The 24,517-nt window shown below is 37.0% G+C and overlaps 1 protein-coding gene across 2 annotated transcripts; it reads left to right on the top strand.

The window, feature by feature from the left end:
• The first annotated feature begins 1,012 nt into the window (after window positions 1-1,012).
• On the top strand, window positions 1,013-21,185 carry LOC123524806 (uncharacterized). Of its 2 annotated transcripts, none has more exons than XM_045303290.2 (4): window positions 1,013-1,069; window positions 2,969-3,452; window positions 11,121-11,327; window positions 20,109-21,185. In XM_045303290.2, exons 2-4 carry the CDS (start codon window positions 3,050-3,052, stop codon window positions 20,699-20,701), a joined length of 1,203 nt encoding a protein of 400 aa, XP_045159225.2. In that variant the 5' UTR covers window positions 1,013-1,069; window positions 2,969-3,049; the 3' UTR covers window positions 20,702-21,185. The 2 variants fall into 2 exon arrangements, with proteins under 2 accessions (XP_045159225.2, XP_045159226.2); XM_045303291.2 differs by having other exon boundaries at window positions 1,039-1,174; window positions 3,020-3,452.
• The last annotated feature ends 3,332 nt before the right edge of the window (window positions 21,186-24,517 follow it).

Consider the following 24,517-nt stretch of genomic DNA (forward strand, 5'->3'; position numbering starts at 1 on the left):
CCACTGGACCGCAGTTCATGGGAAGAATGAGTGTTTATAAATGTCGAGTCTGCAGTGGTTTGTCACAAATTTTACACAGTCTGTGTATCTTGTCGACAGTAGTGTATAGTATTCAGTTGGAACTGCAACTAGGTTGTTGACATTGTTCAAGTGTTGGCCATTTCAGATGTTGTAGGAGAGATGTTACACTTCCCGGGTTATTATAGTTAAAAGGCCGGTTCATAACAAAACGTGCTGCATTCCTTTGTATGTGTTCGATTTTTTTATGTTCGTTATTTGTTGTGTAATGTCTTGATACCATGCTTTGTGGGAGCAAAGAAGTATAAATACAGCTCTTTGGTGGGAATTATTAAAGCTGTATCAGTTATAATAGTAAGGATGTAAATATCTATCAACGTAAATATCTATTTACGTCCTTGGTATTTTTTTAAAAATATATCATTTCGAAATCTTCTTAGTACGAATTCATTATTATATCTATAGGCATACAGACACTAAATAGGAAAATGGCGCGGGAAAAAACTTGTAGTCGCATAATGGCGGATACAAATAGTCCTCAGTTTTTTTTTTGCTCTGTACAGCTATTTTCCTTATTTTCTTTGCAATTTTTTTGCTAAAATCACATGACAGATCTATGCCTGACATGTAGGTAGCATTTTCATAATGAAATAACAACATGACAGAATGTTTTATGGAAACTTAGATCATACACCACCACTACAATTTGGGGTATCATTTTTAGCTTATTTTGCAGTTTGTGTGTTTCACTGAAAATATTTTTCTTGCATCAAACATGACCCCCACTTTTCTTTTGATTTTCATTCAGCACTGACAATATTCTTCAAGAAAATATAAGTAACAGACATTTAAAATGGGTCCTGGTGTGTGCTGCGGCCATTGGAAATATGTCAATTTTATATAGAATAAAGGAGAACAGCTATTTAGTGTGTTTAACTATAAAGATAATCGGAGAATTTGGAACGGTACGGTACGGAGAATATACATGGCAATTACGAGACGTTATGGTACGGGGAATACACACAGACAAACGCGGAAATGTTGATAAATTGTAGATGTTTCAGGACATAGAGATAATTTTTGCATTTAGATTTATACTTTTACTTGCGGTTAAACTGCTCAAATACATTTAGATGTTTGTTTGTGATGTTCACAGGTAGGGGCATTTTCCATGCTGTCCGAAATGTATGCAAGTCAACCAGTAATGATTCCAAATAGCGTGTTGCAAAATGAGTCAATGATAGAAATTCGCGTCTTGCGTTAACCTAGGATTGAAAATTTCAAACGACACTCATTATTATAATATGATGGACAGGAAAAAACTATATATACTTGCCCAAGTCTAGACTAAAGGTCAGGTAATTTTTGCAATATACTTGTACTGTTATGTACTGGTTTCGAACCAGTTTCCGTCGGCTAGTAGTATCCGTCAATGCGTTATTTTACGTTTCGTGACGTTCACAATGAAGTCGAGATTGTTTCCATAACGCTACCCTGCAATCCAGAGCTCTGAAATTTTAGCAACAAAGGGTAAAAACTTTCCAAAAAAAGTCGAATTGTTCATTCCATAATTGTTTTGTTTACATTCCGCACATGGGGGATTTCACGTGCAACTAATGTGCCAAACTCCAACGCAGTGATCTCCCTTGCCGCTTCACTCATTGATCACTAGTAGCTGCCAACACAATGTTTTTAGCTAAAATTCAGCTAAGTGGACTTCTTTTAATTATATAATTATTTAGTTAATTTTACCCCAATGTTTTTGAAGTTTACACTTCTTTTAGCACCGGCGAATGTCCCATAATAAAAAAAATAACGATTGTGATTGAAAATGGGTAATTATTTACAAGACCGCTAAGTATCATGAAACGAAACCGAAAGTAAACAAACGAGTATGTCGACGTTAATCTTTGATGCCGTTCAAGATAATTATGCTGCCATTGACCCCAAGCCGCAACAGATATAGGCTTTTCAATATTTTCCTGCTGGCCAAGATATGTTATTGTCAAAAATTTGGTAGATTTCTGTATTCTATCAACATACAAGTTTATTTTAAAACCGATCATCACGTGATGAACAATGGTCACGTGAATGTTGTGGTGGCAGTGATCAGTGAGCGAAGCGGCAAGGGAGATCACTGCGTTGGAGTTTGCTAATGCGCATGCACAAAGAATAACTCCGTAGTCCCCAATTAAGTTGAAAGTTCCTCCTTTTGGCAGTCGAAACCAGATGATTTACCAAAAATACATAATAAAGATAAAAATGAGTCATTTTTGTGCATCGGCAATAACTTTTTTTTTACAATTAAGAAAGCAAAAACCAATATGAAATATAGATGATTAGGCTACCCCCTGCCAGATTTTCTTATCCAAGGGGGGTAACTGGTCACATACTATGTGCTATACAAAGTGACGGTTGTTTCCCTTACGTAGTATATGTGTATATAAGATATATAAATTGTCGCTATGATGTCAACTGACCGATTAGCTCAATCGGTAGAACATCGGCTTCACAAGCATGAGATCGCGAGTTCGAGTCTCAGGCTGTAAAAATTCAATATACAAATTATCATGTACATGCAAGTCTTAAATTCCGGTGACCTCAAAGAACAAGTTACATAACTCTGTGTATACATATGTTAAAGCCCTAGCCAATTTCCAAACAAAATATAAATGGCATTTCTGGTTTGGAGCATACTAAAAAAAAGTCATTTAATTATGTGAAATGGAAAACTTATGATAACATTACATGTGAATAAAGATGCAACAAACAAGAATTTAATATGTATGCAAAAATGTCAGTCTACCAGCAAGTAAATGAATAACGTACATGAAAATATAATAAATAATACATTAATGCAAGTCTAAAGGCAAAATTTATCTTCCTGTCCTCAATACCCTGAGAGTTGCTATATCCAAAAGTACAACACAAACTTGATTTCCTTTTTCAGCATAGCAACCTTATAGCATTTACTCAATTGACAATAACTTGTTATATACAGATAGCAAGAAAATGGCTTGATAGTGAGAAAATGGCGGGAGACGGAAAACCATTGAAGAGAGTGAAGTTAAACGATGACTATGGCGGCATTTATCTGTCATTTACCCAAAACGAGCTGCGGAAATTGAAATTGGCCTTGTCTTTAATTGACCACAAACTGTCAGGTTATGGTGTTGGAATATCAAAGATTACAGTATGTGATGCTCTGTGTTCTAAATCATTTTCAGCTGCAACATGTGATTGTGAAGTGTTTTGTAAGCCATGCATTAAGAATGATGGCTCTGTGTCTGTACCAGAAGGATATAACCTAAGTGGTATTTTTCAGTATGGCTTTGATATGTTAGAGTCATACATTGCATCCCAGGAATACATTCCTCAAAGGAAAGGTGTCAGGCTGGCTTTGGCAAAGTTGCTGATGTTTTTGTCGGATAAAGGTAAACTATAATTTTAAAGTGGAGTAGATTATATTACTTCTGTTTCGATTAAAAAAATATGACCAATTTTATCTATTTTTGTTGAGCTTGCTAATGTGTAGAGTATGTGCGTTAGTGCTTGTGTGTCAAAGGTCTTGTCAGATCCTCACTGTCACGGTTGCATAGAATAATCCTTCTGTTATTTGCAAGAAATGTTTGCCTAAATGGGCAGAGTGTCGCATCCAAACTCCAGGTCCCTATCTCATATGTCATGGTCACTCTTACCGGTCAATGGTCATCTAAGGGCTTTTCTGGTGCACGCGTAATTTTTACATGAGACAGAGTGTTGTGCACAGATGCAAGACCCCTACCTAAGAAGTGAAGTCAAGATCACAGGGGTCAAATGTCATTTTTAGCTCACCTGAGCACAAAGTGCTCATGGTGAGCTATTGTGATCACGCTGTGTCCGTCGTCCGTTGTGCATCCGTCTGTCATCAACGATTGTGTTTAAACGACATCTCCTCCAAAACCACTGAATGGATTTTGATGAAACTTGATGCGGATGTTCCTAGGATGATCCTCTACCAAAGTTTGTTCAAATGGTTCCGCTTAGTTGCACATAGGGGCCACCAGAGCTAAAAATAGAAAAATCTTCAAACAACATCTGCTCCTAGGCTAAACCTATGGTCCGATTTTGAAATAATTTCACACAAATGGTCCTTAGATGTCACCCTCTACCAAGATTGTTCAAATTATACCGATCATTAAAAAAAAAATGGTCACCAGAAGGCGTGGTCACTTTTCCCAGTATAATTTATGTATATAGTGGAAATTAAAAAAATCTTCTTGTGAGAAACTGCTAGCCCGATTTTAAAATAATTTTTTACACAAATGGTCTTTGTGTGACCCTCTAATAAGATTGTTCAAATTATTCTGATTCATCAAAAAACATGGCCGCAGAGGGCATGGTCACTTTTCCCTATATGTATATAGTGGAAATTTAAAAAATCTTCTTGTGTGAAACTGCTAGTGCTAGCCTGATTTTAAAATAATTTTACACAAATGATCCTTGTGTGACCCTCTACCAAGAATGTTCAAATTATTCTGATTCATCAAAAACATGGCCGCCAGAGGGCTTGGTCACTATTGGGATAGTGGAAACTTTAAAAATCTTTTTGTGTGAAACTGTTAGACCGATTTCAAAAATAATTTTACACAAATGGTTCTTGTTTGACGCTCTACCAAGAGTGTTCAAATTATTCTGATTAGTCAAAAAACATGGCTGCCAGGGGGCGTGGTCACTTTTCCCTATATGTATATAGTAGAAACTTAGAAAATCTTCTTGTATAAAACTGTTAGCCTGATTTTAAAATAATTTCACAAAAATTATCCTTGTGTGACCTTCTACAAATAGTGTTAACTTTTTTCCTGATTCGTCAAAAAACATGGCTGCCTGAGGGCATGGTCACTTTTCATCAACAATTTCTTTAAACAACATTTCCTCCAAAACCACTGAATAGATTTTGATGAAACTTTACACAAATGATCTCTGGGTAGCCCTCTTTCACAGTTATTCAAGTGGTTCCTGTTCATTGAACAAATATTATGGGTCTATTTGGTTAAAAATAGGTGTTCAGCTATCAGTCTTTAAACTTTTCTCTAGAGCTTTGATATAGGCTAACATAGAAGAAACCTAACTCTGTACTTGTACCATTATGTTATACAAACACACTTGAAGCCTTGTACACAGATGAGCGCTTTAGGGTCAATGACCCTTTTGTTTTAAATTATACTGGCCGAAACTTTGACATGCATAGAACTATCTTATCTTTATTTGGTAGAAATATTTACCTCAATGAGACAGAGTGTCAGATGGTCCCTTATCTCAAAGGTCAAAGTCACACTTGATAGTCAGAGGCCATTTTAGAGCTTGTCTTGATTGTAACTTTGACATGTCTGGAGCATTTTTTATTTGGTAGAAATGTTTGCCACAATCATCATACACAGGCAGAGTGATGCATGCAAACCCCAGGTTCCTATCTAAAAGGCCATGATCACATGGGTCAGAGGTCATTTTAGAGCTTGTTCTTGCTGTAACATTTGACATGCATTGAGTCTATTTATGCGCCCGGGCATATAGCGATTGAACTGTCAATACATTTGTCTATCAGTCCATACAAACCAGAATTTACCATTTCGCATACAGCCCATGTTTATGACCCATTTTAGTTCAAACTCGCACACAACAATCTTTGTGGCAAGACCCACAAACTGACCTATATATAAATGACTTTGACCGGCACATGACCGTCACCTTCAAACTTAAAACCTTAATAACATTTTTGGTCCTACAGCCCACATAAATGACCAGATATAGTTCATACTCACACTCAACAGTCAACTAACCTTGTGACAAGACCTGCTAAAAGACCTTGATCTTCACTTTTAACTTAAAACAACATTTTAGGTCATACACCTGTGGGCATGATTTTGTGTTTTGAAAAGCAGCTCCTTGTTTTTTTTGGCAGAAATATTTGCTGCAATGTAACAGAGTACAAAGTGTAAAGCCTAGATCCATATCTCAAAGGTCAAGGTCACACTATGGGGTCAAGTGTCAAATGTCATAGAAGATCTTACCTATGACTTAACTTTGACATGCATTGAACAAACTTTCTAGTTGGAAGAAATAATTCCCTCAGTGAAATGGAGTATTTTCACAGGACACAGGTTCCTATCAGTATCTTGCAGGTCAATGTCACAGTAAAGGGTCAAAGGGCATGTCAAATTTTGTCTGTGCTGTAACTATGTCTTGTATTGAGCTTTCTGTTAAGTTGTTGAAATGTTTGAGTCATTGAGGCGTTGTGTCAACAAATAATATCCTTGACATTGTTGCCCTTTGTTATCAACTTTGTATTTTGTTTTTAAAACTACGCTCTGTTTTAGCTTGACTATACGAAGTTACTATATTGAGGGCTATCCTACTCAACCCAGCATTTGACACAAGGGCCATAACTCTGGAACAAATATTTTATGAATAAACCCACCTTTTTACATAGAATTTCAGGTTACTGTTTTGGTGAAATTTCTCTAAATATCTGTTATTACCAAAGGGATTTGATTCAAACTTAAACAAATGTACCACATCACCTACATGATATGACTCAAGGGCCATAACTCTTGCACCAATATTTCATGAATTATACCCCCTTTTTACTTAGAATTTCAGGTTAATTTTGGTGCACTTTCACTATATCGTTGTTACTTAATGAATTTGATTCAAGCTTAAGATGGTTCTTCCACAGCACCATCCTGATCATCATATGACATAATTATGGTCCATCACTCTGATGCAAATATTTCATGAATCATGTCCACTTTTAACTTAGGAATTCAGTTTAATTTTGATGCTTTTTCCCCATATCTCTGTTGTTATTAAATAGATTTTTAAAACTAGCTATGCCCACCTTTTACTTAGAATTATGTCCCCATAGGTGGGGGAGACATATTGTTTTTGCCTTCGCCGTCTGTCTGTTCATCCGTCCGTCCGCATTAAGCTAGTCATCGAAACTTCACAAGAGTGATAAGTACCAAGCCTAGCTGTGCATATCGCTGGCACGTTCCGCTTTGCTGCACAAAATGGCCGCAAGAGCTAAAAATAGGAAAATCTTGTCTGGTTTTCACATGTCAAACTGCTGGCCGGATTTCGACAAAACTTCATAGGGGTGATCAGTACCAAGCCTAGTTGTGCATATCGCCGACACGTTCCACTTCGCTGCACAAAATGGCCGCCAGAGCTTAAGATAGAAAAATCTTGTCCGGCTTTCACAGGTCAAACTGCTGGCTGGATTTCGACGAAACTTCACAGGAGTGATCAGTACCAACCCTAGTTTTGCATATCGCTGGCATGTTCCACTTCGCTGCACAAAATGGCCACCAGAGCTAAAAATAGAAAAATCTTGTCCGGCTTTCACAGGTCAAACTGCTGGACAGATTTCGACGAAACTTCACAGGAGTGATCAGTACCAAGCCTAGTTGTGCATATCGCCGACACGTTTCGCTTCGCTGCACAAAATGGCCGCCAGAGCTAAAGGTAACCATAGGGGGAGACATATGTTTTTGTGACAAAAACACCTTCTAGTTTCAGGTCCAAGTTGTGATGCACTTTTGCTGTAGTACATTCACAGTCATAATACTAAATAGATTTGATTCAAACTTAAGGGAGTTGTTCAATGATATGACACATGGTGAAATTTTCAATGAATTATGTCCTTTTTATACTTATCTAATGTTTGGATACACTTTATCTCAATCTCTGTTATTACTAAATGCATTTGGCACAGACTTAGCTACTGATCCCTATATTCATCCACATAGGAGTCATCAAACACTCACTGACAGCTTAAACTTCCACAGATGTGCCCAATTTCACTACCCACCTTTGAAATAATCAAGCGCACTGTCTCCTGTACAGCTCTTGTTTAGCTCCCCTGAATCAGATGTTCAGAGAGCTTAAGTATGGTAGATGGTCAGGCATCTATTGTCTGTCATTTGTCTTTGACATCTTTAATGTAAATACTACATTTACAAAGTTTAAATATAAATGTCGGAAGGCACTTGTAGACAGGGTTTGGGTAAATTATTATTAAAAATAACTCAATATCATTAAAGAGTAATATTTACACCAAAACTGAATTATCGGGCATATACCGTCACCTCAACGCAACAAAGTCGTATCTCTATATAAATTTATAATAAGATACGACTTTGTTGCGTTGAGGTGACGATACATGTACATTGTAAGTCATTGATAAGAAATAATACAACACGGTGATGTCTGCAAAGTATAAAGCTGTTTCATAAAAAAATCAACACATTTGCTCAAAAATAAGTTAACACACTGGACGTCAGAATTTTGATCCTGTATTAATTAAAGCCACAATAAAATTTCAGACAGTAACATGGATCATCTGGGGTCAAAAGCCTAGGTCTAGGACTAGGTCAGATCATAAAAAGCTTGTTGAAGCTCTAGAGCCAACTAAATCTTTTTCTGCCTGATCTTCAAGAATCCTTGTCAAAAAGTTTTGCCTTTACATAATCTGGGCCAAACTTTGAAACTAGATTATCTTGATGTTAATTTTACAGTAGGTCACATTATTGAAAAACCTTGAAAACACTCCAGATGCCACATTTTCAACTAGATCTACTATTCAGTCTGGTCAGAATGTTTTAAAAAGTGCACGAGGTGAGCAGTTGTGATCACCATTAATTTTGTCTATTATCATTAACACATCAGGCGTTGGCTTAGTTTTGGCCAATTCTCAATCTTAGTGAAACTTTGTCAAAATATTTTTTCTGATCTACCTGATATCTGGTCAGAATATGTTTTTAGCTCGACTATACGAATTTGGAGAGCTGCCCTACTCGACCTGGCGATGGCGTCTAAGACTTTTGCGTCCGCACTTTCGTTTTGATGCACTTTCACTTTATCTTTGTAACTACTTGATGAATTTCTTTCACACTTAAAATAGTTATTCCTTATCATCACCCACGTCATATAGCACAAGGGTCATAACTCTCCCACCACTATTTCATGAATTATCCCCCCTTTTTACTTAGAATTTCAGCTTAAAGTTTTGATGCACTTTCACTCTATCTCAGTTATTATTTAATGGATTTGATTCAAATTTAAAATAGTTGTTTCACATCATCACCTACATCATTTGACACAAGGTCCATAACTCTGGCACCCAATTTTCCATGAATTATACCCCCTTTTTACTTAGTATTTAAGGTTAATTTTTATGCATTTTAACTATATCTCTCTTATTACAGAGAGGATTTAATTCAAATTTTAAATAGTTATTCCACTTCATTATTCACATCATATGACGCAAGGGCTAAAACTCTTGCACCAATATTTTATGAATTATCCCCACTTTTTATTTAGAATTTTATGTTAAAGTTTTGGTGCTCTTTCACTCTATCTCAGTTATTACTTGATGGATTTGATGCAAACTGAAAATAGATGTTCCACATCATTACCCATATCATTTGACACAAGGGCCATCACTCTGGCACAATATTTTATGAATTATCCCTATTTCTACTTAGAATTTCAGGTGAAAGTTTTGATGCACTTTCACTCTAACTCTATTATTACCAAATGGATTTGATTCAAATTTAAAATAGTTATTCTACTTCATCATGCACATCATATGACACAAGGGCCATAACTCTTGCACCACTATTTCATGAATTATGCCCCCTTTTTGCTTACAATTTCAGTTGAATTTAAGTGCATTTTCACCATATCTCTGTAGTTACTAAATGGAATTGATTCATCACCCACACCATATGACACAACATCCACAATGCAAGCACCTAAATGTTATGAGATATGCCCTCTTTTTACTTAGAATTTCAGGTTCAAGTAGTGAAGCACTTTTGTTCTATCTCAGTTATTTCTAAATATATTTGATTCAACTTAAAGTAGTATTATTAGACATGATATGACACATAGTGCATTACTGTTGCAGAAAGTTTGCATGAATTATGTCCCTTTTATACTCATAAAATATTTTGATACACTTTATCTTTATATCTGTTATTACGTAATACATTTGACATAGACTTAAGCTATTGTCCAATATCTTGATTTACATTTGAGTCATTAAACACTCCAGTGACAGCTCCAGCTTCCTCAGATGTGGCGAGTTTCACTATCCAGCATCGAAATAGTCGAGTGCGCTGTCTCCTGTGACAGCTCTTGTTATAAAATCTAAGTCAAAGTTTCAAACTGGATAATCGGAGGTGAAAACTAGATAACTTGGTCAAGTCATAGGAAAAGATTACCAGACTTGCATAAAGCATAGTCAGAATGTTTGTCTATATATAATCTAGACCTAATTTGAAACCAGGCCATCTTGGATGAAAAACTAGGTCACAAGATCGAATCATAGTAAAACCTTACAAACAATCTAGATAGCAATTTGGTGTCCATGAAATCTGTTCAGAATGTGTGTCTTTATAAAATCAATAACAAGTTTGAAACTGGAACATTTTGGCAAAAAGTAGGTCACCAGTCTTGTTCAGATCATTGAAAATCTTTCTAAATACTTGTAATATCCACAGGTTTACCTGATCTAGATGAGTCTTGGTCAGGAAAATCATATGACACTCCAGAGGGCATATTAAATTTTATTAATGGGTTGCATAAAATAGAATGTTTGCCTTAACATAATCTAGACCTGAGTTGGAACTGGGTCATATGGGGCCAAAACTAGTGGTCATTTCTGCCTGACTTACATGAACTATTGCCAGAATGTTTGATTGAAAATTATAAAATCAAGTGCAATGTTGAAACTGGGCCACCTTAGCTTAAAATCTAGGTCACTAGGTCAAGTTATAGAAAAACATTATTAACACACTTTAAATCACATTTTGTCTGGATCTGCATGAAACTTGGTCAAATAGTCATGGTCAGATTAATGACTTAGGGCCACTTTGTCCTTCTTCTATGTCTCAAATAATGCCCGGAGGGGCACCTGGTGTCTTTCTCCATCATGAAAAGCTGGATAGTTACATGTACCAATGTATGAACTATATTTGTAATGATTTGATTTGAACACAACAAAAACAAAATATCTTTGAACCATATTATGAACCTAGGTGATATTCTTACTTTTACAGGTTCAACAGAAAAAGCACTTTCACATGTACCAGTAGATGTCACTTTAGCAGAATGGACAGTGATTGTAGCGCATCACTTGCTCTCAAAGCTCACTATTGGTTCACATTACGTATTGGACAGAGTTTGCAAAGGGAAATGCAAGGACATGATGTGTACATGTGGATGTAGAGAAAGACTGACAGGGCAATGTGGAGACACAACTCTTGGTAATGAGCCAGATTATTCTCATCCCCTGACTGACAACAGCTGCATATTGTGATAAGTCAAAAGCCATATCTATTATACATCTATAAAACTGGACATATATTTGAAACACCTTTGGTGGGGGCAGTGTCAGTTCTCTAACTTGAGTAGTTCTAATGTCCGATGTTCATCAGACTTGGTCGTAATTTTTATTTGCAGCAAGTTTAATAACAAGCTGGATCATCCAAATACGTTTGTAGTTATGAACCTTAAACTACTGAAAATTGCGATAATTTGGAGTCCACTCTCCTAGTATCTATATCAGTTCATATCCAGTGTTCAACAAATTTGGCTGCTATATGTTTATGTGCATAATATCTCAGACAAGCTTAATAACCAATTAGATGGTCCCAGTCATTCTAGTGATCATTATTTCTAGGGACATGCCTTTTAGTTGAAGGCACTGTAGTCAGTCTGACCTTTCTTTGCCCGCATCCTGTTAAACTTTTGTAACCTCTATTTCAGGACACAAGTATTTATCATAACATTGGGGTATACAGTGCATTGGTTCCGTCATGCTTTCAAACTTGTCAAATCATTCCAGTGTGCCGTGCATACAAAATATATATACTGTTACATGATTATATCTTCAAGGACAGTGTTTAAGGAGGGTTCAATTTTTTTTTTAAATATTAAACCTTTTTTTACGCCCGTTTGAAAAACGGGACATATTATGGGAACGCCCCTGGCGGGCGGGCGGGCATGCGGGCTGCTGGGCGGGCGGGCGACGTCCACAGACTTTGTACAGAGCATATCTTCTTCATGCATGAAGGGATTTTGATGTAACTTGGCACAAATGTTCACCATCATGAGATGGAGTGTCATGTGCAAGAACCAGGTCCCTAGGTCTAAGGTCAAGGACACAGAGGTCAAAGGTCAAATTCAAGAATGACTTTGTCCGGAGCATTTCTTCTACATGCATGAAGGGATTTTGATTTAACTTGGCACAATTGTTCACCACCATGAGACGGAGTGTCATGCGCAAGAACCAGGTCACTGGGTCTAAGGTCAAGGTCACAGAGGTCAAAGGTCAGTACTTTGTCAGGAGCATTGTTTCTTCATACATGGAGGGATTTTGATGTTACTTGGCGCAAATGTTCACCACCATAAGACAGAGTGTCATGCGCAAGAACCAGGTCCCTAGGTCTAAGGTCAAGGTCACACTTAGAGGCCAAAGGTCAGATACAAAAATGACTTTGTTCAGAGCATTTCTTCTTCATGCATGGAGGGATTTTGATGTAACTTGGCATAAATGTTCACCACCATAAGACAGAGTGTCATACGCAAGAACCAGGTCCCTAGGTCTAAGGTCAAGGTCACACATCAAATTTAAGGTGTATATTATTGTATCTCTACCTGGAAAGGAGGTTTTTTTGTGGACTTAGAAAAACAAAATATAGATTTCTTGTGGACTTACTTCTCTATGTTGCTACTATAAATAGCTTATTCTTGAAACTTTTTAACCTGGTTGTTAGAATTGCATATGTCATTGTTTGGGCTTACAGCCTACCAAACTTATACAGAATATGTTTTACTGTAACATTTACAAGATGGGCGTAGATTGTGACATTCTGGCACTCTTGTTGTCTTTGCAACTCTTATTCTGATTTTATTAGCTCATCTGAATCTTAGGTTCAGGATGAACTGAAAGTCAAGATGGATAGTCTGGCGTTCATTGTCGATACTTTAACATGCTTGTCTTTATGAAATCTAGATCTAGTATCATGATCATGGTGAATGTAAATAAATTCGGTCAACCCATTAATCCATTGTTTACACTCTTTAATAGGGTCACATTTTCTACCTGATCGTAAGGTAAAGAAGGCGTAATGAGCGGGAATTTCAAAAACAAGTTGCATCCTTGATAACATGTTTAGATAATAGCAAAAGCTAATCTTCACCCGATTTACAATTATTATCAAGGTCAAATGCATATTTTTTACGCAAATGGCGTCGAAAAATCACGTTTTAGCCTAGCCCTAAATAATAGTGACGTTGCCGTTTTTACGGCGATTAGTTTAGTTTCTGGGCGTTCATTTAATTCAAAAAGTTTTCTTCTTCTTTTAATATAACAAGCCTATTATGTAATTTTCAAATATGTTCTCCGACTATTCGCCGATATGCCAAAATCTTCCTACGAAATTATTGTTTTCGAGCGGAATGACTAAGTAGTGTGTAAAAACTGGCCCATAGATATTTAAAAAAAAACTAAAATTATCATATAAATTGATTTTACTGTAAAATGAGCGAAAAAAATACGGGGGTCTCTGACTTCGTTTTCACTGGATTGTCTTAAATTTTCCCCTACCCCCATTTTCACGCGCAGATTTTGTGCATCAAAATGTCACAAAGAACTGTTTGTATTTTAGGGAAAAATAAGTTAATCACAAAAGAGTTTACAACAACATAAGCGTATTCCAATTTTGTAAGCCATTTTCCTATTTCTTTCCGATTTTTATTGTCACAGAGTACACTTGTATACATGAATGCATGTTACACACAAAAAGACGTAATGAAAAAATGATACTTCTTATTAAACATTTTACTGCTCGTTCTCTCCTCCATAGAATTTTTTTTAATTTTCTGAAAATGTTCCTGAAATGTTTTTGAATAAAATAAGATTATAAAATTCCTTGACTACCGAGTTCATTTTCACGCTACGATGCTATGAAAATTGGGAAGTTTAAGCACAGTTAAAACATTACGTCTTTTTCCCGCGTTTTTCAACCAAGTTCACATTGTCTGTTTTTAATTTATTTGCAGCCTGTATTGAACGGCTTGTTGCATTATTAATTGGTTTCAATCCGTTTCAACTGTTTCATAAATAGTTAAATACAATAAATTATTGTCCCCGGTATCCGGAGATGTTAGTTCGAGCCCGACAAGCTGCAGCGTTCTATGAAGTGGGAAAGTTGTCAATTTCTTACGGAGAGTGCCTACTGGTTAGATACTATAAAGACAGGTTGTGTAAGCAGACCGCCGTGACATAATTGAAGGTTGTTGAGAAACGGCGTAAACCCAACACAATTTATGGTTATCAAATGCATAAGTGCAATAATTTATTTATTTCATGTCCGTACACTTTTAACGTCCGACGTTAACGTCATGTCGTTTTGACTGTGCATATTTCGACCAACTTAAAAGTCAGAATTAGCCGGGAATAATTATTGTTTGTTTTTGGGTTTTCCGCCCGTTTTCGTCGACATTTTTTTACAAGCACTAAACTCTTTTTCCACAGTAACTTACAACTGTCCCATTGAAAAATGTTAGTCACAAATAGAGTGACTGTACCGGACACCAAACCTATGACCGCTCGATTGACGGGCGAACGCTCCAACCAGTGTGTCATTCGGTCCGACATGAGGGGTGGGGATAATTTTAACTGGATGAATTAGACAAGAAACTATTTTCTAAGGGTTAGTTGTATTTGAAGTTTTCAAAACGGGAATTATTCTAAAATCTGAATTGCACATATTTGTTAACCATGGTTTAAAATGTTCATTTAAAAGGACGGAAGTAAACATTGTGGGAATGGCTGTATATGCCGATGTTAAGATAACTTGCAGCCCGACCTAATTTTTTTTTTTTTCTGTGTTAAAAATATGCTTTTATGTATGAAATAAAGAGCAATCCAATGTGATTAAAATAAAAAAAATGAAGTTAGCAGTTAATTATTAAAACGCGAAAGCACCTTGTTATCACTAACCTCCCATTTATTCATATTAAATTTTTACTCTCTTTTTTTGTATTTGTACCGTTTTAAAACAGACTCTGAGCGATCATGTTTCGAGGAACCCGGGTTCTAAATATTTGCGTAAAAGTTTGGAAACGGCACCGATCTTTCATATACTTCAGTTCATTCACATCACCCGGTTTTGTTTCAAGCTAAAGTTGAAATGACAGCGATTTAGCGGTTATATTCAGCTATAATACTCATGTTATTCAAATTTGGAAAAAAATACACATACTGATAAAAAATGTGCAAGTTTTTATCTGAGTATTAGATATGAATACGGTCAAGCTGACAAAATCTTAGCCATATTTTTACTCTAAACATAAATAAATATTTTTTGTTTTGGTTTCAAGGCGTTCATTCTAGCTTAGATGGAAAAGAATATATCAGAAAATGTATTTAAAGTAAGCAGTGGATATTATCCACTCCTTTTCTGAACTACAAGTAGATATTTAATTGTTTAAATATTACGAAAAGCTGGATGCGAAATGAAATCTTCAACATACAAGCTGTGTACCGTCAACGCTTATTCTAGCATAAAACTACTGTTCTTGTCACTTTTCCGGGGTCTTTTAACAGGAGAGAAAACGTGTGTTAACAGAGAGATTCTCGCGCTCACGTGCTGTTCAAACACCTTTTTATATATGCGCGTTCCGTGGCAAAGTGTAAAAGCATTACGGCCCGAAAAGGAAATGACGTCAACGTGAAAAAACAACGCAGACATTCCCGCGCATTTCATGGAAATTAATGACGTTATAGGATAATATATTCGTTTATTAGTTTTTACGCGTTTTATGCTAGAATAGCGTTAGCGCATGTTCATTTCATGATGTAACATCTTCAGAATCCCTCGGGAATCGTTGGTACCCTCTCCCTACAGGGCTCGGACACCAACCAGTCCCACGGGATTCTGCAGCTGTTATAACACGAAAAAACATGCGTTATCCCTACAGAACGCAAAGAAGTGGCGTTATCAAGCATAATGACAATAATTCCACAGTTATGACCCTTGACTTACATGTCAAAATTGTAAAAAAAAAACAGTGTCAAAATCTATAACGTTTGCAATTTTAGTTGGATCTAAACAGGTATAACAATGTAGGGATAACGCATGTTTTTTCATGTAATAACATCTGCAGAATCCCGAGGGATTGGTTGGTACCCGAGCCCGATAGGGCAAGGGTACCAACGTATCCCGAGGGACTCTGAAGATGTTATAACATGAAATGAAAAGGCGCTAATGCTATTCTAGCATAAAACACGTAAAAACTAATAAATGAATACATTGTCCCTCAACGTCATTAAATTTCCATGAAATGCGCTGGAATGTCTGAGTTGATTCTTCACGTTGACGTCATTTCCATTTGTACTATCCGTTTTGGGGCCGTTATACATTTACGCTATGCAACGTAACGCGCAAATATAAAAAGACGTTTTAACAGCTCGTGAGCGCGAGAATCTCTCTGTTAACACACGTTTTTTACACGTTTTCTCTTCTGTTGAAACACCCCCTAAAAGTGACAAGAACAGCAGTTTTATGCTAGAATAACTATAACATCTGTGCCAAGTTTAATAACAACCCAGGTCAAGTGGTTAAGGTCGCTGACTTTTAATTACTTGCCCCTCACTACTATGGGTTCAAGCTTCGCTTTGGGCGTTGAATTCTCCATGTGAGGAAGCCATTCAGGTGGCTTATGGAAGGTCGGTGGTTCTACCCAGGTGCTCGGTCAAAATGAAATAATGCAAGGAGGGGCACTCCGGGGTCTTCCTCCACTGTCAAAAGCTGGAAAGTAGCCATATGACCTATAATTGTGTCGATGGTATGTTAAACCCAACAAAAAATAACAATACTGCTTAGACTAGTATCTTCAGAGTTAAGTCACTTGATGCAACATCTTTTTTTATAAATGTATGTTTCAAATTTTAATTATGATATTCAACAGTGATTGTTCAATAGAGTACTTTTAATTGGACCTTAATGAAACTTACACAGAATATGTATCGTTACATTATCTCAGCACAGCTTGATGGTTAGCCAGTTCTGACATCCAATCAAGAATTATGTTTTTGTACTTCCATGGTGAGAATTGTGAAAATTTACAAAATTAGCTTAATGACTAGCAATTGTAACTGGATATTTACAAAACTTGGTTTAGATCGATATTCAGACAGTTTAGACTATTCGGAAAACTGACTAATATAATTTACTTTTGGGCAGCTGGTTGGAGGAATTTCCATGACATTCATATCTTGTAGATAATGTACAATATATCCGTCAGTTAGCGGACTGAAGACATGTTTATTTTTCGGGGTGGGGTTGAGGGATGCAGGGTACTGCTCTGTTGTGAAAACTCATGAAAGTTAAGATAGATTAAGATAGATTTTCAGCACACTTGCCATTTTATATGTGAATGATCCGGCATCTGTGGTCCGTCAGCATTTTATTTTAAATGACTCTCTCATGAACCAGTTACTAAGATGGATCGTCACCAAACGTGATCAGAAATATCCTTGCATTTACCCTTAAGGTTATTTCATTGGTTCAGATTGACTTAATATACTTGAAAATAGTAAAAAGGCATTCAAACGACTTCATTTCTTCTCATGAGCGACACCATTGATCTTCACCAAACGTTGTCTGTATCATCTCACTGGGACTTCTTTCAAATATTTATACTGGTCTTAATTTTTGGCTGGCTTAGGGGTCAGCGTTGTTATGCCCCCCCACCCTACCGCCATAGGGGCGGCATATAGTAATTGCAGCATCCGTCCGTCCATTCGCGTTAATTCGTTTGGCCCGAATTCATGTCTGGTCTATAACCTTGTTATCTATCTATCAAGGGATTTTTATATTACTTGGCACAAATGTTCCCCATAAAGAGACTATGTGTCATGTGCAATACCCGGACCCCTAGCGCAAAGGTCAAGATCACACTTGGAGGTCAAATGTCAACAGGGCTTTTTCCTTTCCGGTCTGTAACCTAACCATCCTTAAAGGGATTTCAGTATTACTTGGCACAAATATTCCCCATAATTTGACGATGTGTCATGTGAAAAACCCACAACCCTGGCATAAAGATCAAGGTCTCTCTTGGAGGTCCAAGGTCAGTAGTGTTTTTTCCTGTCCGGTCAATGACACTGTCATCCTTGAATGGATTTTAATATTACTTGGCACAAATGTATCACATAATAAGACGGCGTGTCTTACAAAACATCCAGACACCTAGCTCATTGGTCAAGGTCACATTTCGATCCCCGGCCGCGTCATACCAAAGACGTAAAAAATGGTACTAGTAGCTTCCTCGCTTGGCGCTCAGCATTAAGAGGGTAGTGCTAGGACTGGTCAGCCCGATGTCAGTATAATGTGACTGGTTGGGGTATCATGTCATGTGTCTACGGCGTGATATTCCATTGAGGCAGCACTATAAAGTTGGGCATTGTGCTCACTGCTACAAGTAGACACCGTCGTTTATATGACTGAAAAATTGTTGAAAAAGACGTTAAACCCGACACACACACACTCAAGAAGTCTAAGTCTGTAGTGTTTTTTTGCCTGTCCAGTCTATAACTCACCGTTGATGCGATTTTAATATTACTTAGCATAAATGTATCCCATAATGAGATGACGTGTCATGCGCAGCGATCAGACCCCAAGCTCAAAGGTTAAGGTCACACTTGGAGGTCAGATGTCAGAATCGTTTTATTTCCTGTCCGGTCCATAACTCTGTCATCCCTCAAGGGATTCTTATATTACATGGCACAAATGTATCCCATAATGTGATGTGTCATGTGCAGTACCCAGACCCCTAGTCTAAAGGTTGAGGTCACACTCAGAGGTCATAGGTCAATAAGTTTATTTCCTGCCGATCCCATAACTCGGTCATCCATTAAGGGACTTAATATTACTTGACCGAAATGACCCCCATAATTAGACGATTTGTTATGCGCAGCATCCAGATCCCTAAATCAAAGGTCAAAGTCACACTTGGAGGTCAAAGTCCAATAGGTTTATTCCTGTTAGTCCATAACTCTGACATCCATCAACGGATATTGATATTTTTTTGAACAAATGTTTCCCAGAATGAGACAATTTGTCATACACAATACCTAGATCCCTATCTCAAAGATCAAGTTCACACACGGAGGTCAAAGGTCAATAGGGCTTTTCCCTGACTGGACCATAACATACAGATTATAAAAAGTTTGACCAAACATTTACCAAGACATTAAATGTCAGTTACCACTTACATTCAAATGAAACTGTACGGGATGGTAGGAAAGGGTCAGGTACTTATTTCAAAAGTAGTTTCTCGTTTTCATAGAGACTTAAAATCACTAATCTAAGAAGACAGATATTTCACAAGAAGCATTACTAATGGTTTTTTATAAAGTTTGTTGAAGCCAGTCGCTTTGACCAAATTTGGACTTGGCACAGGGCCAGTGGTTACATTGAGTAACAAAACAACAAACGTAACAACCAGAATGATAGCAGGTTCGTTTTGATTAAGATTATGGAATGTGTAACATCCCTCACGCCACAGCATGGTCACTGTACGTTTTACATACAGTAACACAACGCATTGACTAGACTAAGTGGTCTTTCAAAGTTTTGATAAGTTTATTCAAACTGGGTCATTGGGACCAGTCTAAGGATGCGACAAGGGTCAGTGTTGCTACACAGACTTGGGTAAGGCAATTTGTAAATAAAAACCTGAAAGTACAGGACAGTCTTGATTTTAAGGCCAAACCACGTTAAAAATCAACGGGTAATTTTCTTGATTTTCTTCGCAAATTATAATGAATGCTTATTATACTAAACATAATTGCTTCTCTAGGTCCAAAGATCAAGGTAATGCGAACGCCTTAATGCCATTATACAGAGTACGCTAACAAAGCCTTGTCTATTGCATTAACAATCTAAGTCATTTAAACATTTGCAAGCATATATTTTGTATAAACAAGACAATTTCAAGTGTCTGACTGTTTTTATCTCTGTTTTTTTTTCGGACAGGTGTTCCGTCATACTGGTATAGGCGTACTGATATAATGATGGATGTTCCAGTTACAACCCTAGCAACAGAAGAGTCAGAAACACCAGTAGGTGAAGGACACAGTTCCCCTACAGAAATGAAACCATCACAAAGTTTGCCAGCAAGCAAAGAACACATAAGGGCTGAAACCATTATCCATTCTTTCTTGCAAAAGAAGTACCATCCTGAACTTGATAATTTTCTTATTCCCACTATTGCCATGTCTAGAACACATGTTGCTGTTTGTATGTATGACTGTGAGAACGACGTATTTCTTGAAACTCCTCTTCTGAATCTTTTTCAAGGTAAATTTCTGAAGGAAGCTACTGTTGTAACACTTTGGTTAGCTTTGAATTTTAAATATTGCTGTTCTGGTGTTCCGGATGAAATCATGGACACTGCATTTAAAGCGGACTTTTTCAAACAAGTGGGGCCTGTACTCGAAAATTACTTTAGTGATGTTACTGCTCCTTGCGACTATCGGCCAAAGCATGAATGGCTTGTAGTGCCAAAATTTGGAAAAGTTAAAGGGAAGGTTGATAATGTTAATCAGATATATCGTCCTCCGAAATAAGAAAATAATAATGGATTTACTTTGTCCTGAGTTGCTAGGCTGAATGAAGTTTGAAATAATAGGTGGATTGGTTTTAAAAAGTCTGTTGTAAGTGAGATCACTTACCGGTATTAGTATAAAGAATCTAAACAAATATCTTTTGTTTGCGGTATATAAATGTTATAAAATTCTTCAAAATGATACAGGGCGGGGCGTATGTTCTCCGTGACTATTTGATAAACGACATTGTGTCTGAAATCATTAGTCCTCCACCTCTGATAATTCATGTGGGGAAGTTGGCAGTTACTTGCGGAGAACAGGTTTGTACTGGTACAGAATCCAGGAACACTGGTTAGGTTAACTGCCCGCCGTTACATGACTGAAATACTGTTGAAAAACGGCGTTAAAACCAAAACGAAACGAAAAAATCAAAATGATACATGATGTAATAAATTAACACTTTGTTATGCCTATGATAGATGATGCAATAAACAAACACTGTATAAAAAAGAGGTGTATATTGTTTTGCTATTTCGATGGTTTGTACTGTCGGTAGACATTTTCGATTCAAATCAATACCTAGTGAATGCTTTGACCTACAGTAGTCAAACTTCTTATGATGATTACCTGTGGTGGTCTTGTAGCTCGTATATTTGACATTTTTCAATCAGTAGAGCTTTTGTGTTCACCCTTTGTCAGCGTCAGCGTCGGCTTCCGTGTCACAAAAGTTTAAAGTTTTGCATGTAAGCAGGTTTCACAGAAACTACTAGGCCAAATGCTTTCAAACTTCACACTTGTGACGTCTTTGGCATCATCAGGTGACTTCCCAGGACAAGTTACATTACACTGTCTTTCATTTTGTCAAAGTTAATGCCCCTGTTCTTTCAGGTTTAAGCTTTGCATGAAAGCAGCTTTCTCAGAAACTACTTTGCCAAATGCTTTCAAATTTCACACATGTCTTTTGCATCATAAGTTGACCTCCTAGGCCAAGATACATAACTCTATTTTTGATTTTGTCAAAATTATGCCCCCATTTAACCTAGAATTTCGGGTAAAAGGTTTGCTTGTTAGCAGGTTTCTCAGAAATTACTTGGCCAACTGCTTTTATACTTCACACGTGTCGTTGGTATCATGAAATGACCGCACAGGGCAAGTTACATAACTAGCTTTTTAGCCCACCATCATCAGATGGTGGGCTATTCAAATCACGCTGCGTCCGTGGTCCGTCGTCCTTCCGTCCGTTAACAATTTCTCGTTATCGCATCTCCTCAGAAACTACTGGGGGATTTTGACTAAACTTTGTCAGAATGATGTATTGGTACCCTAGTTTTGTCCCTCTGAAAATCAGACTGGTTCTACAATTTTTGAGTGAGTTATGGCCCTTTGTTTATTTTTATAATTTACATAAATTTATAAAGGGAAAAACTTTGAAGATCTTCTTGTCCAAAACCACAGAGCCTAGGGCTTTGATATTTGGTATGTAGCATCATCTAGTGGTCCTCTACCAAGATGATTCCAATTATCTCCCTGGGGTCAAATATGGCCCCGCCCCGGGGCTCACATGGTTTATATAGGGAAAAACTTTGAAAAACCTCTTGTCCAAAACCACAGGGCCTATGGCTTTGATATTTTGTATGTGACATCATCTAGTGGTCTTCTACTAAGATTGTTCAAATTATTCCCCTAGGATCAAATATGGCCCCGCCCTGGGGGTCTCATGGTTTACATAGACTTATATAGGGAAAAACTTTGAAAATCTTCTTGACCAAACCACAAAGCCTAGGGCTTTGATATTTGTAATGTAGCATCATCTAGTGGTTCTCTACCAAGTTTGTTCAAATTCTTCCCCTAGGGTCAAATATGGCCCCGCCCCGGGGGTGGGGGGTGGGGGGTCACATGGTTCATATAGACCTATATAGGGAAAAGCTTTTAAAATCTTCTTGTCAATAACCTACAACATTCAAATTTGGACCACATGTATGGTTTTGAGTGGCAAGATGAACCTTGACATGAGTTGACCTTGATTTTGACCTACTTTCACATTTCTGTAGCTTCAGCCTTCAAATTTGGACCACATGCATAGTTTTGTACACCGAAAAAAAACTTTGACCTTGACATTGACCTAGTGACCTACTTTCACATTTTTGAAGGTACAGGCTTCAAATTTGGACCACACATAGTTTTGTGTTCAGAAAGGAAATTTGACCTTGATTTTGACCTAGTGACCTACTGCCACATTTCTCAAGCTACAGCCTTCAAATTTGGACCACATGCATAGTTTTGTGCACCGAAAAAAACTTTGACCTTGACATTGACCTAGTGACCTACTTTCACATTGTTGAAGGTACAGGCTTTAAATTTGGACCACATGCATAGTTTTGTGTTTAGAAATGAAATTTGACCTTGATTTTGACCTAGTGACCTACTTTCACATTTCTCAAGCCACAGCCTTCAAATTTGGACCACATGCATAGTTTTGTGTACCGAAATGAAGTTTGATCTTGAGATTGACCTAGTGACCTATTTAACATTTCTGAAGCTACAGGCTTTAAATTTGGACCACATGCATATTTTTGTGTTTTGAATTGAAATTTGACATTGATTTTTACCTAGTACCTACTTTCACATTTCTCAAGCTACAGCCTCCAAAAGCACATTGCATAGTTTTGTATACCAAAATGAACTTTGACCTTGATATTGATCTAGTTGCCTACTTTCACATTTCTCAAGCTACAGCTTTCAAATTTGGACCACATGCACAGTGTTGTGTACCGAAATGAAATTTGACCTTGATTTTGACCTTGAGCTAGTCTTGAAATTTGGAACATTAAAAAATGGCTCAATGATGGGCGCCAAGATCACTGTGATCTCTTGTATTTTATTAAAATTATACCCCTTTTTATAGGCATTGTAACTGAAAATACAAATTTCAAGTAGGAGCTATCTATATTACATATATGTGTAGTTAACTGCATCAAAATACAAAGACTGAAACAATTATTAAAATATCATTTCCTGAAAAAGAGTTAATTGAGCTGAAAAAAAATGATCGCGAATGAAATATTTGGAAAAAATGGAGACAACTCCGCGAAGACTTTATGATAGGCAAAGGTGACTATTGACCTAGAACCTCATGCAAACTATGCACTTTTTACCTCTAATCATGACAAAAGCATGCATACTTGCCACATGGATTAGCAACCTGAATACAAAACTATGTAAAGATCAAATAATTGATTGCCCTGGGGAAAGTAGGACATATTTTTGTGGTGAAATTTGTCAACAAACAGACGATTTTTTTGAAAGTCAAAACCCACAGAATTTCACAAGGTGAAATATGTTGAAAAGGCTACTGCTGGAAAGAGAACAATCTCAACTACCCATACATATGCGTCAAAGTATGGGAAAAATATCTAGAAATATGAGAAAATCGAAGAAATCAATTTCAAGACTATCAGATGCATAACTGTGTAATCATACATGGCATTTATCATAGATAAGGTACTTTTCCTTTGCACTGATATAACATGGGCAGGATTAGGATTAAGAAACGGTGTTCACTAAACACTTTCACTATATAAACGGATTGTTTCCCTTGTGTAAAGAAGGCTTAGGGTAAGTCTCTACTTTTTAACATAGAAATTGTGTGACAGTTTTGCCTGTAAACAAGTTTCTCCGGAATTAAACTTTACCACTCCATACGTCTATTTCATCATGGGATGACCTCACTTGGAAAGTTTCATAACTTTTGCTCACATTTTAGCAAAATTATGCCCCTTTTCAACTTGGAAAAATGTTGCTAAAGCCTTTGTATGTAAGCTAGTATTAGGTGGAAGG

The sequence above is a fragment of the Mercenaria mercenaria genome, chromosome 3, assembly GCF_021730395.1.
Source record: "Mercenaria mercenaria strain notata chromosome 3, MADL_Memer_1, whole genome shotgun sequence".
Taxonomy (NCBI): domain Eukaryota; kingdom Metazoa; phylum Mollusca; class Bivalvia; order Venerida; family Veneridae; genus Mercenaria; species Mercenaria mercenaria.

What these genes read in the sequence shown, in the direction of transcription:
- LOC123524806 (XM_045303290.2), top strand. Translation starts at nt 3,050, where the DNA reads ATGGCGGGAGACGGAAAACCATTGAAGAGAGTGAAGTTAAACGATGAC. An exon ending in GATGTTTTTGTCGGATAAAG is followed by an intron (nt 3,453 to 11,120) that starts GTAAACTATAAT and finishes TTACTTTTACAG; the next exon opens with GTTCAACAGAAAAAGCACTT. An exon ending in ATGTGGAGACACAACTCTTG is followed by an intron (nt 11,328 to 20,108) that starts GTAATGAGCCAG and finishes TTTTTCGGACAG; the next exon opens with GTGTTCCGTCATACTGGTAT.